This window comes from Sceloporus undulatus, chromosome 3, assembly GCF_019175285.1.
Source record: "Sceloporus undulatus isolate JIND9_A2432 ecotype Alabama chromosome 3, SceUnd_v1.1, whole genome shotgun sequence".
In the NCBI taxonomy this organism is placed as follows: domain Eukaryota; kingdom Metazoa; phylum Chordata; class Lepidosauria; order Squamata; family Phrynosomatidae; genus Sceloporus; species Sceloporus undulatus.
Genome location: NC_056524.1, coordinates 194,052,540 through 194,069,484, shown reverse-complemented (window position 1 = coordinate 194,069,484; position 16,945 = coordinate 194,052,540). Strand labels below are relative to the sequence as shown.

The window sequence follows — 16,945 nt, the reverse complement described above, 5'->3', positions numbered from 1 at the left end:
TGGATATAAAACCGATTAACAATACTTAATCTATTTTAAAAGAAACTCTGGATGCTCAAGCCCAGGGGCATTTTGACAGAGGAAACAGTCCATCAGGAATGGATGGTTAAGCTCTACCTCATTCCCCACCCCCCACCTGCATTTTTACTCACAATTCCATCCTTCAGTGATGCATTTTGACAGAAGAAAATGCAGACAAGTTTTTTGTGTGCCCAATTGTTCATTTTGTGTGCCCAATTGTTCATTGTATCATGCATACAAGTATTTGAAATGGAAAGTTTGGCTCTGAGCCTCACCCATTTTTTTGGATCTATGATCTGTGAAGGAGTAATATGACTGCTACCTCTCTATGTGATTGCACTTGACCCCCAATTTAATTGATCAATACAGCATTTACAGATGGGTTGATTTAAAAAATATTTGTATGTGTTTGCATTACTATTACCATGTCTTAGAGTATTATCTTTTGCTTTGCAGAATCTCATGCTTGTGGTGGTGAACTTCTATGGCCAACAGGATCATTCAGTTCTCCTTTCTATCCTCAACATTATCCAGACAATGCCAATTGCATATGGACAATAAGAACTTGGAGTGGTTTCCAAATCAATCTCACATTTTCAAATATTGAGTAAGTAGAAAAAGGAGCCTTTCTCTAGCAAAACATCTTTTTAATTAATTAATTAAAGTTCTACACTACCCTTCCTATAGTAAACTCAAGGCAGAATATACAGTTCTCCTCTTTCTCCCTTTGCCCTCACAACACTCTTGAAATCAGACTGAGAGAGAGGGAGAGACTGGTGCATTATCACTCAGGCAGCTTTATGAGTCAATGGAAACCTGATCCTGGACTTCCCAACCTCAAGTCTGATATTTCAACCACTACACCACACTGGCCCTCAGATTAACCCATCAGTAGCAATACCTGGTGCTAGTGTGTCTGTGGAACAAGTGGAATATCTGCAACACATTTGGTGCTTCCAAGGCAAACCAAATTACCTGATAGAAATGATCACTTCATCCTCCAATAATCATTACCATTTCTTCCTCTAATTCCCATTACAGCTTCATTTCAGGTTACTGGATTACAAGCAGGGACCACAGATCTTTTAATATGTGCTACTAATGAAGCAGGGCAACTGAGACATGTTTTTCCTTGATTGTACTTTCTATGCTACTCACTTATTCCATGGAGGTGGCTGGATTGGTTTTTAGATGTACACTGATCTCATTGATTAAAATGAGCTGAGCTGAGCTGAGAGGTGCACAGGGTGCAGCATGTGGACTGCAGGCAGCCTTTCGGATCCCAAAGGATGGGACTTGAAATTTCAGAGCCCCTAAACTCTCCTTTTCAAAAGAAATCACACCAATCTTTGGACTTTTTTTGCCCCCAAAACAGTTAAACTGGTCCCCAAAACCATTGAAAATGTGGCAGTTTACTTTTCCCACACTCCAGAGCACTTCAGTGTCCCTCCCCTAAGAAAAGAGCCCCAAAACCAACCAAAATGGTAGCTGAAAGTGATGTGACTTCTGGTATGCATAACAGTGCAGCCTGCTGAGGGGAAATTCTTCTGCCCCCTCCACACTTGCCTTCTCCTGCTTAGGACCATGTGTGTAAATGTGCATAAAGTTTCCTTTGCCTTCCCTGATTTTTGGTGTCTATGTGAGACGTGAGAGACTGCTACACCTTGCCATCAGTGGCATCTGGTTTGCTCACATCTGTGGGACAGTGCTTCCATGTTTCCAAACATGTAACAAGCTATCCAGTTGTTGAACCATTCCCTTCCAAATGGTTTCAGTTCCTTGGAGAACTCCTCTAAACATCAGCAGAAATCCAGAGTGCATTTACCATGTCATTTCCTTGACATGTAAACCACCTGCTGCAATTACCTGCCATTAGGTAAGAGTTAGAAGCTGCTTCCCCAGGTGGACGTCTTGGGTGCTATTACAGGGAACACAAATTTACTTTTATTACTGCTCAGTTTTTGGTGCCAAGGCTGGGAAGAGGTTATTTTTGTGCCCAAAGTGCCAAAATAACTTGGCTGGTCTTGTGCAGCATAAACCTTAACACAAATGTGTAGAAGGCATGATTTACTGATATATCAAACAAACAACAAACAGCTTCATTTATATGCAGCTTCATACTGAACTAACAGTGTCTAAGCAGTTTACAACTGTAAGCTATATCTTGGGAACCAAAATGTCTTGGACTGACCCTGGCCCTGAGAACATTCTGGGATTTTTGCTGGAGCCCTGTAGGTGATGTATTAGCAGGAATGAAATGTTCCACTGTTGCACTGCAAAGGCTTCAATCTCTGCCCATTAAAAGAGATATCTATAACATGCGGTGGCCCCTCATATATATTCATACCACAGAACGTTGTATGGCCCACTGTCACACAAAATACCTGCCGTAAGTAAGCAATCTACTCAGTTTCAGTCTTGAATTGCATGATCACACCAGTTTTGTTTTCTTTTTTAATCCCAGTACAGAATGTTCATTTGATTATGTTGAAATATATGATGGGTACTACAATTCGCGCCTCCTTGGCAGCTTTTGCTCTGGATCCTTCCGAACATTTCTTTCCACATCCAATGTCCTCACTGTGCGGTTTCACAGTGATTTCTCGGGAACAAGTGGGGGGTTTCAAGCCTTCTACTCTACATTTCGGGGCTCATTTGGTGAGTACAGACACACAAACACAGAGAGAGATTGACTTTGGATTTTGAACACTTAGTTCAGCTAAGCATGGTGTAGCAGACTAAGTGCTGGACTACAACTCTGGACAACAGGGGTCGAGACCAGGTTTCAATTCCCACTTGGTCATGAAACCTACTGGGTGACCTTATTCAAGTCATATGTTCTCACCTTCAGGGGAAGGCTATGGCAAACCCCCTTTGAACAAATCTTGCCAAGAAAACTTCATGATAGGTTTGCCTTAGAGTCACCATAAGTTGAAACTGACTTGAAGGCTCACAGCACACACAATCACATTTGTAATATTACAGTTATGTCTGTATATCTGGATGACAAATTGCCAGGGGATGGAAGACATCATTCAGCAGATTCAACTTCAGTAGGCTGTTGACTGGCACTGGTTTCAGAGTTCAGATAACTTTGCTCTGGTGCCACATCAAGCTACACATCCCAGAATTCCATCACATTGAACCATCGCAGTTAAAGTGGTGTCAAACCCAATTATTCCTGGATGAAGCCTTGGTTTTCTTTCCTTAGGCAGACGAAGACCTTTTTATTTAGGCAGGGGTAGTAGAGTGTCTGAAAATGGTGTGCTGTGCTTTTATCTTTTGTATGATGTTTCAAATGTGTTTTAAAATATAACTGTTTGTTTATTTTTTAAGCCTCTCTAAAATAAGATGATAGTTGAGCTAGGTATTAATTTATTGTATGCCCAGGAGAGCCCTTTTTAAAACCAGGATATACATTGTACTTTGACATCAGGTTCACTTCCTTGTTTTAAAATGGCCTCTTCTATACTTGAAAACAAGTGGAAGGAGATAAAAGCATTTTTAATTCTTTTTTTTAAAATAAATAAATAAACTTTATTCCCAAAAATATTATTTGCAGTTGGAGGTCCTTTGGGGTCTGAAATTGCCTTGTATCCACGGGTACTCCACAGGCCACACTTTGCCCATCCCACCTTTATGTTATAATATCCCTTTAAAACTGGGGACTTTTAAAATTAATTACTTTTAATTACTTTTAAAATTCTACCTGATTGACTTGAATTCAGGCTTGTGAACTAACAACATGCTTTTGGTTTGGTTTTGTTTTTCCCAAGGTCTCCGATTGGTGAATGGGCTGAATGGCTGTGAGGGCCGTGTTGAAATTGAACACATCAATTCAACATGGGGGACAGTTTGTGATGATTCATGGGACTTAAATGATGCAGATGTGGTATGCAGGCAGCTTGGATGTGGAGAAGCCATCAGAGCTCCAGGATCAGCATATTTTGGTCAAGGCTCTGGTCCCATTCTCCTTGATGATGTTAGATGTAGTGGTAATGAACCGTACCTTTGGATATGCCCTAGTAATGGCTGGGGAGTCCATAACTGTGGCCACCATGAAGACGCCAGTGTCATTTGTTCAGGTACTTTCTGATTTTGTTGTATACATCTTTTACATTTTTGTATTTGTATTTGGTTGCTTTGACTTTACAGGGTCCACATTTAACCTCATTTTTCCTTGGTTTCTCCTACCACCAGCTTATGAATGTGCTAAATAATTCTCTTTAAGAGAGTCTCCAACAATATCCTTATTATATTAGTGAAGTTGTGCATCCCTAACAATAAATAATGGCAGTATTTGTTTTCCAGGTCCAGGTACAAAAGGAAAGGGAACAAAGAAAATGAGTGTTGTTCAAAACATCTGGAGAACCAAAGTTTTGGAACCACTCATCTAGACCTTTGCTAAACATTTTCATGATGGGGAGGAGACATTTGTTTTCATCATGAAAATGTTTAGCAAAGGTCCGGATGACTGGTTCCCAGTCTTTGGTTCTCCAGATGTTTTGGATTTCAGCTCCCATAATTCCTGACTGCTGGCCAAGCTGGCTAAGGCTTCTGGGAGTCCATAACACTTGGAGGACCAAAGTTTGGGAATCAAGATTTCTCTCCGTGCTAGTAGTAAATGGTAATCTGTCTTTCCTTTGCTTGCTAGCTCACTCACCTTCCATTATTATCTTAAATGAGTTTCTGCCCCTTTCTCTAGGAGCGCATCTACACTGTAGAAATAGTGTACTTTAACTGCCATGCAGCTACATCACTTAAAGTGGGGCTGAACTGCATTATTTCTACAGTGCCAATATGGAAGCTGATTGGTCTGCTGTAGCAGGAATACCAATCCACTTTATCAGCTCACTTGTTTTCTGTGCTGGATTGAAATGAAAGGCTTTATCTTTTTTGTACAAAGCATGAAAACATCCTCTCTCTCACTGAGCGGATGTAACCAAGGCCTGCCATCATTTTGACGTACAAATGGAAGTGGCTCCCTGAGAGGAGATAACGCCAGTTTTATTGAACTCTAGCCCACTATCTTTTCCTTCAGTCCATAAAATACCATGACAGCATCAAGTTACAGAATACACCAGTCATGACTGGGCAGTAGATATGAGACTTCTATTCCAATGCACATGCAGGATATGAAGCACCTTTCTGTGTTAATGAGATCAGTATCACAGGGATCACTCTATTTCTCTGACAGACATGCAGGTGACTTTGTTTTAAAAGAAAAGCACTCTTAGGAGGGTCATCTTTCTAAGCAAAACATAAGCATGTGTAATTTTTACACTCTTTTGACCTTCATGGACTTAGCTAAAGATTGATATTCATCTCAACCCAGAGACTGTGTGGACACTCAAAAGATTTTTAATAGTGCATTTTTATTTATTTATTATATTTATTTGTATCCCACTCTTTTACCAGAACTGGGACTCAGAGCAGCTTTACAACATTAAAAAAGTACAATTAAAAATGTAGAAAAAAGTACATTAAAAAGGAATTAAATTACTACAATATTACAACAGATTGTTATTAACAGTATAAAACACATTTTAAAAAGATAAAAACTCTGTATATAACAGAAACTGTATCAAAATGTTTTGAAATGGTACAACATCCCAGCCTGTCCTTATAGCAATTCCTTAGAAGCCTGTGTGAACAGGTAGGTCTTAACCTGTCAGCGGAAGGCCTTCAAGGAGGGAGCCATTCTGACCTCCCTGGGCAAGGGAGTTCCAGAGTCTAGAGGCAGCCACCAAGAAGGCCCTCTCTTGCATCCCCACCAACCGTGTTTGTGCTGGTGTTGGGAAGGTGAAAAGGGCCTCTCCAGAGGATCTCAGTCCAGGCCAGTTCATATAAGGAGATATGGTCTGCCAAATAGTGTGGACCTGAGCCATATAGGGCTTTGTAGGTAATAACCAGCACCTTGAATTGTGCCCAGAAACAAACTGGCAGCCAATGAAGCTGTTTCAGCAGGGGCATTGTGTGGTCTCTGTAATCTGCCCCTGTTAGCAGCCTGGCAGCAGCTCTTTGAACCAACTGAATTTTTCGAACACTCTTCAAAAGCAGCCCCATGTAGAGCCCATTACAGTAGTCCAAATGGGATGTAACCAAGGCATGTACCACTGTTACCAAATCTGGCATCTCAAGGAATGGGCTCAGCTGGTGCACAAGTTTTAAATGTGCAAAAGCACTCCTGGTCACAGCAGAGACCTGGGCCTCCAAGTTCAAAGCTGAGTCCAAGAGTACCCCCAAATTGCAAACCTGTATCTTCAGGGGGAGTGTGACTCCATCTAACACAGGCTGGATCTCTATTCCCCGATTTGCCTTCTAACTGGCCAGGAGCACCTCTGTCTTGTCTGAATTACGTTTCAACTTGTTTGCCCTCATCCAGTCCATTACTGATGATAGACAATGGTTTAGGACCAGGAAAGCCTCCTTGGATTGAGGTTGGAAGGAGTGGTAGAGTTGAGTGTCATCTGCATATTATGACACCGCATCCCAAAACTCCGGACAACCTTTCCCAGTGGTTTCATGTATATGTCAAATAGCATAGGGGACAGCACAGAACCACAAGGAACCCCACAGGCTAATGGCCAGGGGATAGAGCAGGAGTCCCCCAGCACCATCTTATGAGCTCTCCCTTCCAGGAAGTCCCAGTCCCTTCCCAGAGAGGCAGCCCAGAAGGATGCCATGGTTAATGGCCTTGAAAGCTGCTGAAAGGTCGAGGAGAATCAAAAGGGACACTCTCCCCCTGTCCAGTTCCCTGTGAAGGTTATCCACCAAATTGACCAAGGCTGTCTCTGTTCCATATCCAGGCCTGAAATCAGATTGAAATGGATCTAGATAATCCGTTTCATCCAGTAACCCCTGGAGTTGGGAAGCCACCACACTTTGGTAATGCATGCTATGTAAACAGTTGCAATCAAATCATGAAATGTTTTGGGGAAGTACTAAAGGTTTTCTTTCTTTTTAAAAAATTTTCAGGTGCACTCACTACAACTAGAGGTAAGAGCCCATTTAATGAAAGTGATTAAAGTTATTCAGTAATACTTTGGACAATGGGGCCCAATTCAGAAGAGGACTTTTGTCATCTTCTCTCCAATGAAAAGAATTATTTTTCTCTGTGGCTTGCTGTGATATATGTCACCATGATTTAAAACCAAAAAGCAGGCTTTTCCTACCTCCTTCAGAACTATAGTTCTGAATCCCCAAATGAGATTTTGCCTCTGATATGAACTTAGAAATTGTAGTTGATGACGTATTTGGGAAAATCTTTCAGATATAATTCTTTTGTGGATTTTATTGTATTTTGCTACATTGCTAACATGGCTACTCCTAATATGTTTCTTTATACCACTTTCTTTTTACTCCTTTTTATTATATGGTGGATGTTTTACACACACATACCTCTCTGCCTGAATTTTTTTTTTAATTTACATATTTTGTTTTGTATTTGCAGTGCCTCCTCGTCCACCATTTACAGGTAATTGGAACATGTTTGCAAAAGATGTGAAGATATGAAAGTTGTGAATAGCTTAGAGAGGAATAAGATATGACACAATAGCCATCTTTAAATATCTTAAGGCAAGAGTAGGCAACCTTTTTGAGCTGGGGGCCGAGTTGCTGTCCCTCAGACAACTGGGGGGCCGAACTCAAAATGGCACCCAGAGTGGCATGGAAGCTGCCGTGAGGGCGGCAGTTGGCGGCAGGACCAGGCTGGGGCTGGTCCCAAGGCCTTGCCGGGCCAGATCCGGCCCGCAGGCCGTAGGTTGCCGACCCCTGTCTTAAGGCATGCGATGTAGAAGATAGGGGCAAATTTATTTTCCACTGCTCCAAACATAGAACACAAACCAATGGATTCAAATTACAAAAAGAAAGGAAGGAAGGAAGGAAGGAAAAAGGAAAAAGAAAAGAAAAGAATGGAAAGAGAGAGATATCACCTAAACATTAACTTTTTTTACTGCAAGAGCTGTTCAAGAATGGAATAGACTGCCTTGAAAGATGGTGACTTCTCTTTCTTTCTCTGCAAGTTTTTAAAGAGAGCTTGGATGGCTATCTCTTAGGAGTGCTTTAGTGCACTGGGAGTCAAATGGTTCCTTTTTGTTGCATTATTGCTGTGGAGATTTCATTGAAACGGCACAAACTGACAGCATTAGTTTAGAAGTCTGGAAAATGGGGATGTGTTTCTCCATCTGATAGCCATTTAGAAAAAGAACCACTAGTATGTAAGCCTCCCTCGTTTTCCTAAGAGCCACATTGAAAAATAGCCAGAAGGCAACTCCTTCTGTTAAAATATATGTTACCCTGTTTTCAAATCAGCCCTACTGAACAACAGTGGACAGGTATACAATGTACAAAGTAGAAATTATGTCATTAAAAGTTCATGGATGAGTTCTTAATTTTCAGTATTGTAGTGAAACAATGTCACTGGAACTCACCAAAAGTTCTTATTTTTTCTTCTGTTGGCAAAGTGCTGAAACATAGATCAGCAGCAGTGGTGTAGGTCTATGTTGTAGTTATACTTCAGGCTTGTTGATTTGAAGGACGTGTAGACCATAGAGTCAATGGTCATAGTTGTAGTCATAAACAACAGACTCATAGGTCATAGATGGGCCACCCAGGGAATTTATAATCTTGGTTTTATCTTAATGACTTCCTCAGCAACAATGTTACAGCCAAATGCAGACATGATGCTTGTATCAATGTAGCATCATGCTCAAACATTTTGGAGTGGCGTGCAATGGAATGGCAGGATGAAACAGAGACTAACACTGTTATGCAATAATGTTCCTATATCAGGATTTTTTTTTGTTGGTTCATTGTTGTGTTCATATCAGTCCTACCTGTAGATCTTTGCCATGGTGGATGTGATCCATTGGTAGCTTTGCACACAGAGAAAACATTTCTGTTCATTCAGGTCAAGACTGTTGCTTTCTGCTGATCTTCACCCCCTCTGTGCCATATCTAAACACTGCTTTCCATCTATTTAACACAGAAGTGTAGAGGCTTGGTAGAAGAATTCATCCTGCCCACCCAGTTTGCTTTGTACATGTATACCATCTCTTTGGGGGTTAGCTGCAAGACTGAGAGGCAGATCTCCTTACCACAATGACAGTGTGTATATATTAAATGATATACATGGACAAATTACCCTGAATTCCTCCGTGGCTCACTGTATTCTGTTTACATGATACAGGGCTAAACCCCCATATTGAGTGTAGACTGTCCTCATGACACATGCACCCTATTGAGGGCTCCTCACCTTAACTCACATTTAAATAATTCATTTAAATAAACTTTTGTTGTGAGTTTTCAGCACTCTTCAGAGTGGTAGTGGCTGCTACCTTCACTCATGATCCCTGCAAGGTGCCCAATGCTGCCAATGTGGGTGACAGTTGCTCTCAGGTTAGAACTAGGAACCCAGTATCAATAAAATGACTGAGCACCTTGTTCTGACCTTGGTACCAGTGCTGGATGACAAATGGGGAATGCATGGGAAGGCAGCCTCCCATTGTTTGCTGCGAGCATTGAAAACCCACAGCAAAAGAGAGCAGGTAAGGGAGGAATCAGGGGAGAATTAAGGGACAGAATATTGCAGGGGCACTTCAGAATATTCCAGGAAGTGTAGACTTGTCTTAAAAGTCATTTTTTCCTATTGAATGTTCACAAATGCAAATGGAATGGTACTAAAGATTTTTCTTTGTTTTTCAGATACAGTCAGAACCACAGGTAATGAGCAGTTTAATAAAAGTTTTTGTGTTGGAGTTTGTTTTCTAAAAAATAATATCCCAGAAATATAAAAATATTGCTGCTTTGTTAGGCAAAAGGCATTAGGATTAGAATCATTGTGGAGTTGATTAACCCACTGGATAAATAAATCATTAGTCAGAATTCCATTAGTATCTTACACATGAGTTATTTTTTTTAAGTGGTTGGATGTTTTGTTTGGCATGGAACATCTGTATTCAGTTTATGTTATCCAAAGCAGAGTGGAGAATGCAGATCTGTTGTGCATGCAGAGAAAATTTGGTTTGCACTTGGGTATTTGCTCATTTGCACATTGTTGTCATTCAACATAATGGTTCCATAGCACAATCAGCATGTAACTGAACATGCAGAGATATAATCATGGTTAAGTCATTCTCCAATTCTTCACCCTTCCAATTCTTAGATATAGCCTGTCATATGGCAGATAGGGCTCCAGGCTCCCTCTACCTTTAATGAGAGAGTACTTTATACATTCTATCTTGTAAATTGCCTGTAAATTGTTTATTCTTGAAATATTGGTACATTTAGATGATTATGATGATGATGATGAGATTTTTTCTAGAAATTGAAGCAGTATCAAAGAATGCTGTGACTTTTCATCTAATTTACCTTGAAACCAGCCATGTTGTATCACAGTCTCCCGCATAAGGTTGGCTGCAATTCTGAGTACCAGAGTGAGTCTGTTCATAGAATCATAGAATCATAGAATCATCAGGAACTCCCAATCAAAGTATTCCTGACAGATGGCCATCCAGCCTCTGTTTAAAGACCTCCAAGGAAAGAGACTCCACTACACTCCGAGGGAGTGTGTTCCACTGTCAAACAGCCCTGACTGTCAGGAAGTTCTTTGTAATGTTGAGATGGAATCTCTTTTCCTGCAGTTTGCATCCATTGTTCCGCGTTCTAGTCTCTGGAGCAGCAGAAAACAAGTGTGTTCCCTCCTCAATATGACATCCCTTCAAGTATTTAAACAGGGTTATCATGGCGGTTTACAGACCGCCAAATAGTACGTATACAATACGTACTAGGGTTAGGAAGGGGCGGTGCTTCCGCACCCCCCTAACCCTAGTACGTATTGAATACGTACAAGATGGCGGCGCCCTGTTCATACGGGCGCCGCCATCTTTACGTACTGGACACACAGCGTCCAGACGTGTCGCACCGCTTGTGACGTAGCGAGCGCGCCCCTGGCGCCTCGCTACGTCGCAAACGCGACGCTAAAAGAAGCTCCATTTTGGAGCTTCTTTTTTCGGTCCGCGCGGGAGTCGGGCTGTCTGAAGGCTCCGGCTCCCCCGCGGACCTACTGGCGGCGGCGGTCTGTACCCCGCCCATATCACCTCTTAACCTTCTCTTCTCCAGGCTAAACATCCCCAACTCTCTAAAGTGTTCCTCATAGGGCATGGTTTCCAGACCCTTCACCATCTTAGTTGCCCTCCTTTGGACACGCTCCAGTTTCTCCACATCCTTTTTGAATTGTGGTGCCCAGAACTGGACACAGTATTCCAGATGAGGCCTGGCCAAAACAAAATAGAGTAGCACTATTACTTCCCTTGATCAAGACACTATACTTTTATTGATGCAGCCTAAAATTGCATTGGCCTTTTTAGCTGCCGCATTGCACTGTTGACTCATGTTCAACTTTTGATCTACTTGGATTCCTAAATGTAGTCTTGTTCAGCCAGGTGTCCCCCATTCTATATCTGTGCATTTCATTTTTCCACCCTAAGTGCAGTACCTTACATTTCTCTGTGTTTTCTCAAATTTCTCTCAAAATTTCATTTTGTTAGCTTTGGCCCAGCTTTCTAGTCTATTCAGGTCGTTTTGAATTTTAACCCTGTTCTCTGAGGTATTAGCTACTCCCCCTAGTTTGGTGTCCTCTGAAAATTTGATAATGCCCCCAATTTTGTCCTCCAAGTCATTGATAAAGATGTTGAATAGCACTGGGCCCAGGACAGACCCCTGTGGGACTCCACTGGATGCAAAGGAGCCATTGTTGAGCACCCTTTGGCTTCGGTCAGTCAACCAATTACAAATCCATGTAACAGTTACCTTATCTAGCCCACATTCTACACGCTTGTTTGCAAGAATGTCATGGGGAACCCTGTCAAAAGCCTTACTGAAATCTAGATATGCTATAACCACAGCATTCCCTTCATCTACCAAGCTGGTAATTTTATCAGAAAAAGAGATCAGGTTTGCCTGGCATGACTTCTTTCTCTGAAACCCATGTTGACTTTTTGTGATGATGGAATTGCCATCTAGATGTTCACAGACTCTCTGTTTAATGATCTGCTCTAGAATCTTTCCTGGTATAGATGTCAGACTAACTGGACGATAATTGTTGAGATCCTCTTTTTCCCCCCTTTTGAAGATGGGGACAACGTTTGCCCTTCTCCAGTCTGCTGGGATTTCTCCTGTTCTCTAGGAGTTCTCAAAGACTATTGCCAATGCTTCCGATATTATATTTGCCAGTTCTTTTAATATCCTTGGATGTAGTTTATCTGGTCCTGGAAGCTTATATTCATTTAGGTTAACCAGGTATTCCTGTACTATCTCTTTACTTATTCTGTGCTGAAATTCCTCTATTCTGTCCTCTGCTCCATTATCCTCAGGTTGAGCACTCTTTGCCTTTTCTGAGAAGACTGAAGCAAAAAAGGTGTTAATTCTGCCTTTTCTCTGTCCCCTGTTAGCATTTTGCCATCTTCTGCACACAGTGGCCCTACCGATTCCTTCTTTTTCCTTTTGCTGCAGACATATCCAAAAAAGCCCTTTTTGTTGTTCTTAACCTCTGTAGGAAGCCTGAGTTCATTCTGCGCTTTAGCTTTTTTGACTTTACTCCTACATGTGCTTGCTATTTGTTTGAATTCCTTTTTGGTGATTTCCCCATTTTTCCATTTCTTATACATGTCCCATTTAAAACTTAGCTCAGTTGAAAATTTCTTAGTCAACCATCCTGGCATCTTGAGACATCTCTCATTTTTCTTCCTCATTGGAACTGTTTGAAATTGTGCCTTCAGTATCTCCCTTTTAAGAAACTCCCATCTGTCTTGAACTCCCTTCTCTTTAGTATTGCTGACCATGAGATCACCAGGAGTATTTCCTTAAGTTTACTAAAATCCGCTCTCCTAAAGGCTAGAATGCGTGTCTGATTATGCCTGGCTTTTCCTTTCAACTGTATAACAAACTCCAGGAGAACATAGTCAATTCCACCTAAGGATCCCACCACTTGCACTCCATTGTTTTTCATCCTAGCTACTTTTCTACTGAGCACAATCTGCCCAGAACACTAGAAAGAGTATGAAATAGTATTATTTATCTCTCTCTGTTTGCTTGGAGATGGAAAGCAACTGGGGTGAGGACATTTCTGATTTTTGAAAATTTCATAGAAAATCCATATGTGTGTGTGTGTGTGTGTGTGCGTGTGTGTGTACAAGGTAGCTTGGTAAAGTATATGAACTGCTCCCCTTTCAGTTTTTAACACGTTTGGCAGGGTAGAGATTATCATCACTACATCTATCTCTGAATGGCTCAGGATGCCATTTTTACATGTGTTCAGTGATATTTAGCTTAAGGGCGTACTATATAGTTGTGTACAGTAATGCCACTACACCTTTGACTGTATGTATTTCCATTTACTTCACAGCTAATTACGCTTGTGGCGGTGAACTTCTGTACTCATCAGGATCATTCAGTTCTCCCTCGTATCCTGGAAGTTATCCAAATGGTGCAAACTGTATCTGGACAATAAGAACCTGGAGTGGCTACCGAATCCGGCTCACATTTTCAACTATTCAGTAAGTGGAAAAAATAGTTTCACACAGCCAAACAGTTATTTAATGCTTCATTTCCTTTAAAGGCAAAATATATGGATCTGATGGAATTTGATGAGGTTACTTGGTTTGATTTCACTGCCATTCTCTTTTGTAGCTTTAAGAACCATAAATTTTGAGTTTCTTGACACAAGGAGGGCTAAAAAACTGAGTAGTTTGGTTTACAGTAGGCAGTAATTTTCTTCCTTTTCCAGAGCTTTGTAGCAACTCTAATCATGCTACTGCTGCTGTTACACTATTTTCATTTCAAAAGAGATCATGAGAGTAGATTTTGTTCAAGTACTATAATTTATTTTTTCATTGTGGGAATCACCCCTTGGAAAAACCCCACCCACCAACCCACATCCTTTAGGATAAATGACATTTTTATTCTTCATAAATATTACCTTGTAGTAAGTCTCCTTAGGAAACCTAAATCCCCTAAGGCACCAGATCCCATCTGATCTTTGAAGCTAATCAGGGTCAGACATAGTTAGTACTTGGAAAGGAGATTATCAAAAATACTAGGTTCTGTAGGCTATATTTCAGAGGACAGAACTGGCTACCTATGAATTTTTTTTGCCTAAGAAAACCCTATGAAATTCATCAGAGCACCATATGTTGACAGATCACTTGAAGGCACATAGACACACAAGTCTCCTTAACATAGGCCTTTACCTACCAGCTACTTTATTAATTCTGGAGGATTTGGAGATCTCCACACAGTGTTCCTTCCTATCTTATTCATGATTGTGATCCATGAGTACAAAAAGAAAGGAAATCCTAATTATTAACCAGTTAACCATTAATTATTCCTACTTATTAAGCAATAACTACAGTGGGGTAGGCAGCAGAGGAACTGAGCAATTCTGAGCCAAATTTTTGGTAGAGAAACTATGATTGTCAATTCCAAGGCGGGTGTAATCATTTTGCCCTTTCTTCAAGCTGGTGGTGGTGAGGATCACTGAGTTGGTGTAACTAGCAGACCCAAAGTTTATTTGACCAAGCCATGGAGCATTATGGAAAATACATTAACAGTGGTGGACCTTTCCACCATAACTGGCGAGGAGCCTCTCCTGTGTCCATGAGACCAGACATCTCTTTTGCCAGCAGTTCCTAAGCAAGTTTCCCGGGAAAGGAAAGCAATCTTACTTTACTGAGTCTAAATGTTAATTTCTGTTTAGTTCTGTGCTCAAAAAACATTTTATTTTATTTTCATTTCAGAACTGAATGTGGATATGATTATGTGGAGATCTATGATGGTTACCTCTACTCACAGCTCCTGGGAAGAAACTGTTCAGGTTCCTCAGTAACATTTATTTCTACATCAAATGTGCTCACAGTGCGGTTTCACAGTGACGCTTCAGTGACGCGCACAGGTTTTGATGCCTTTTATTCTTCATTTTCTGGCACTCTTGGTGAGTATGTTTATAGTTATGTATGAATATAGTATGTCTTTGATTTTGTTAATATTTACTGCAAGTAAAAAGATTTGAAGTAATAGAAACTAGAATTTTAGCTTTATGTTATGATTAATCAGCATGTTTTTACATTTTTTCTTTTAAATAAATGTTATTTATAATTCAATAATACAAAAAAGAAACAAAAGACAGTACCAACATACAAGAAATTATAGCACACATATACAAAAAAGAAAAGAAGCCAAAAACAAATGAATAAGGAAACAAGAAAGAAAGGGGAAAAACTAACTATCAAGCCTAAAATAGATAAGAATATCTAATATATGGTCACCCACAATCCCCAACCCATCCACTGTCTTAACTAAACAACTTCCAGCACATCGACTTCAGTCAACAATTCTATCAAACAATTTCCCCCTCTAATTAATTTACATTTATGTTAATGTACTTTCCTGATCCTTAGGGAAGAATTCAAATTTAAACATCAAAACCAGTTATTACAATGTATTCCAATCTTTTTAAAAATATAATCTGTGAAGGGTTGCAGGGGCTTATATAAACCTGAGTTGATTTTTTAAAATCATGTTGGTCAATTTGTCTGATTCAGAAAGATCTGTTTGGGGTTTTTTTGTTCACGCTTCAACATTTGGAATTTCCTTCTGCTTCCAATATTTTGCATATAGTATTGTTGCTGCTGTAATCTTATAACAAATCAGAGTACTGTTCTCTCTTTCTGATTTCATTCCATAATCAAACATATTTAAAAGAAACAACTCAGGTCTAAATGCTATATATGTTTTCAGAATCTTATTTACCATATTCCCTATTTTCAATGGGTTTATTTGTCCTTTTAGAAGACCACCATTGGTGATAAAAAGATGCAGTAGATTTATTGTATTTCTGCATTTGTTACTGCATTTTTATATATTTTGGCCAACTTATCCAGGGTGAAGTGCCACCTATACATTGTCTTAAAATAACTGCCTTAAAGGTCATAACTACATGTTAAATCAGCATGTTTTTGTCTTCCCCTCCCCAAGATCTTCAGTTAGTGAATGGACGTCATCGCTGTGAAGGCCGTGTTGAAGTTTATATTAACTCCACATGGGGAACAGTTTGTGATGATTTCTGGGACATTAATGATGCAGACGTTGTATGCAGACAGCTTGGATGTGGACAGCCTGTCTCAGCACCAGGATCAGCCTATTTTGGTCAAGGTTTTGGTCCTATTCACTTGGATGACGTTAGGTGCAATGGGAGTGAATCCAGTCTTTGGGAATGCCCTAGCTGGAGCTGGGGATCACACAACTGTAATCATGGTGAAGATGCTGCTGTCATCTGTACAGGTACATTCAGATTTTGTGATGCAACTGGTGAGTTTTTAGAAAATATCTTCTTGGTTAGGTGTAAATATATAACACCCCCCCCCCCCCCCGTAAATCAATTTTATTAACCAATGGCTTTTCCAGCTTTGTCATTGTGAATAAAGACTAAAATAATTTAACTTTCCCAATTTGAAGTAATGACAATGTGTATTTAGTCCAGGGTCTATGCCTAGAAAGAAAGGTGCCACCACTGCATTGGCCAGGAGCTATCCACCAAAGGTTTTGTTTTTTTTAATGGTTAGGCAGTCTTTTACATTGAGCCATAAGAGGAGGATCCAGACCATTCAATAGCTCACTGTGAAAGATTTGCTCAGTGCTTTGCAGATATAATAGCTCAAATGCAGTTTAACACGGATGCTATATATGATAAAGACACAGAAATTGTAACCTTTCTCTTCCTTGTCCAGTGTTAATGTGGAATTCAAGGATGTGAACAGGATCCTTGGAGAAGTATGAGCCATCTCATGTATATTAGAGACTCGCCATTCTTGGTTCATTAAAAAAGCCAGAGGGGTACTGACTGAATGGGAAAGATTAATATCTGTTT

At 40.4% G+C, this 16,945-nt stretch overlaps 1 protein-coding gene across 1 annotated transcript in view; it reads left to right on the top strand.

Annotated features, from left to right (window-relative positions):
- LOC121925919 (deleted in malignant brain tumors 1 protein-like) overlaps positions 1-16,945 on the top strand; it is a 123,206-nt gene that overhangs the window by 22,946 nt on the left and 83,315 nt on the right. The window contains 9 exon segments of the mRNA XM_042458485.1: positions 473-628; positions 2,486-2,679; positions 3,798-4,106; positions 7,000-7,020; positions 7,475-7,498; positions 9,727-9,744; positions 13,427-13,577; positions 14,817-15,010; positions 16,054-16,359. Coding sequence (XP_042314419.1) covers positions 473-628; positions 2,486-2,679; positions 3,798-4,106; positions 7,000-7,020; positions 7,475-7,498; positions 9,727-9,744; positions 13,427-13,577; positions 14,817-15,010; positions 16,054-16,359 — 1,373 coding nt within the window.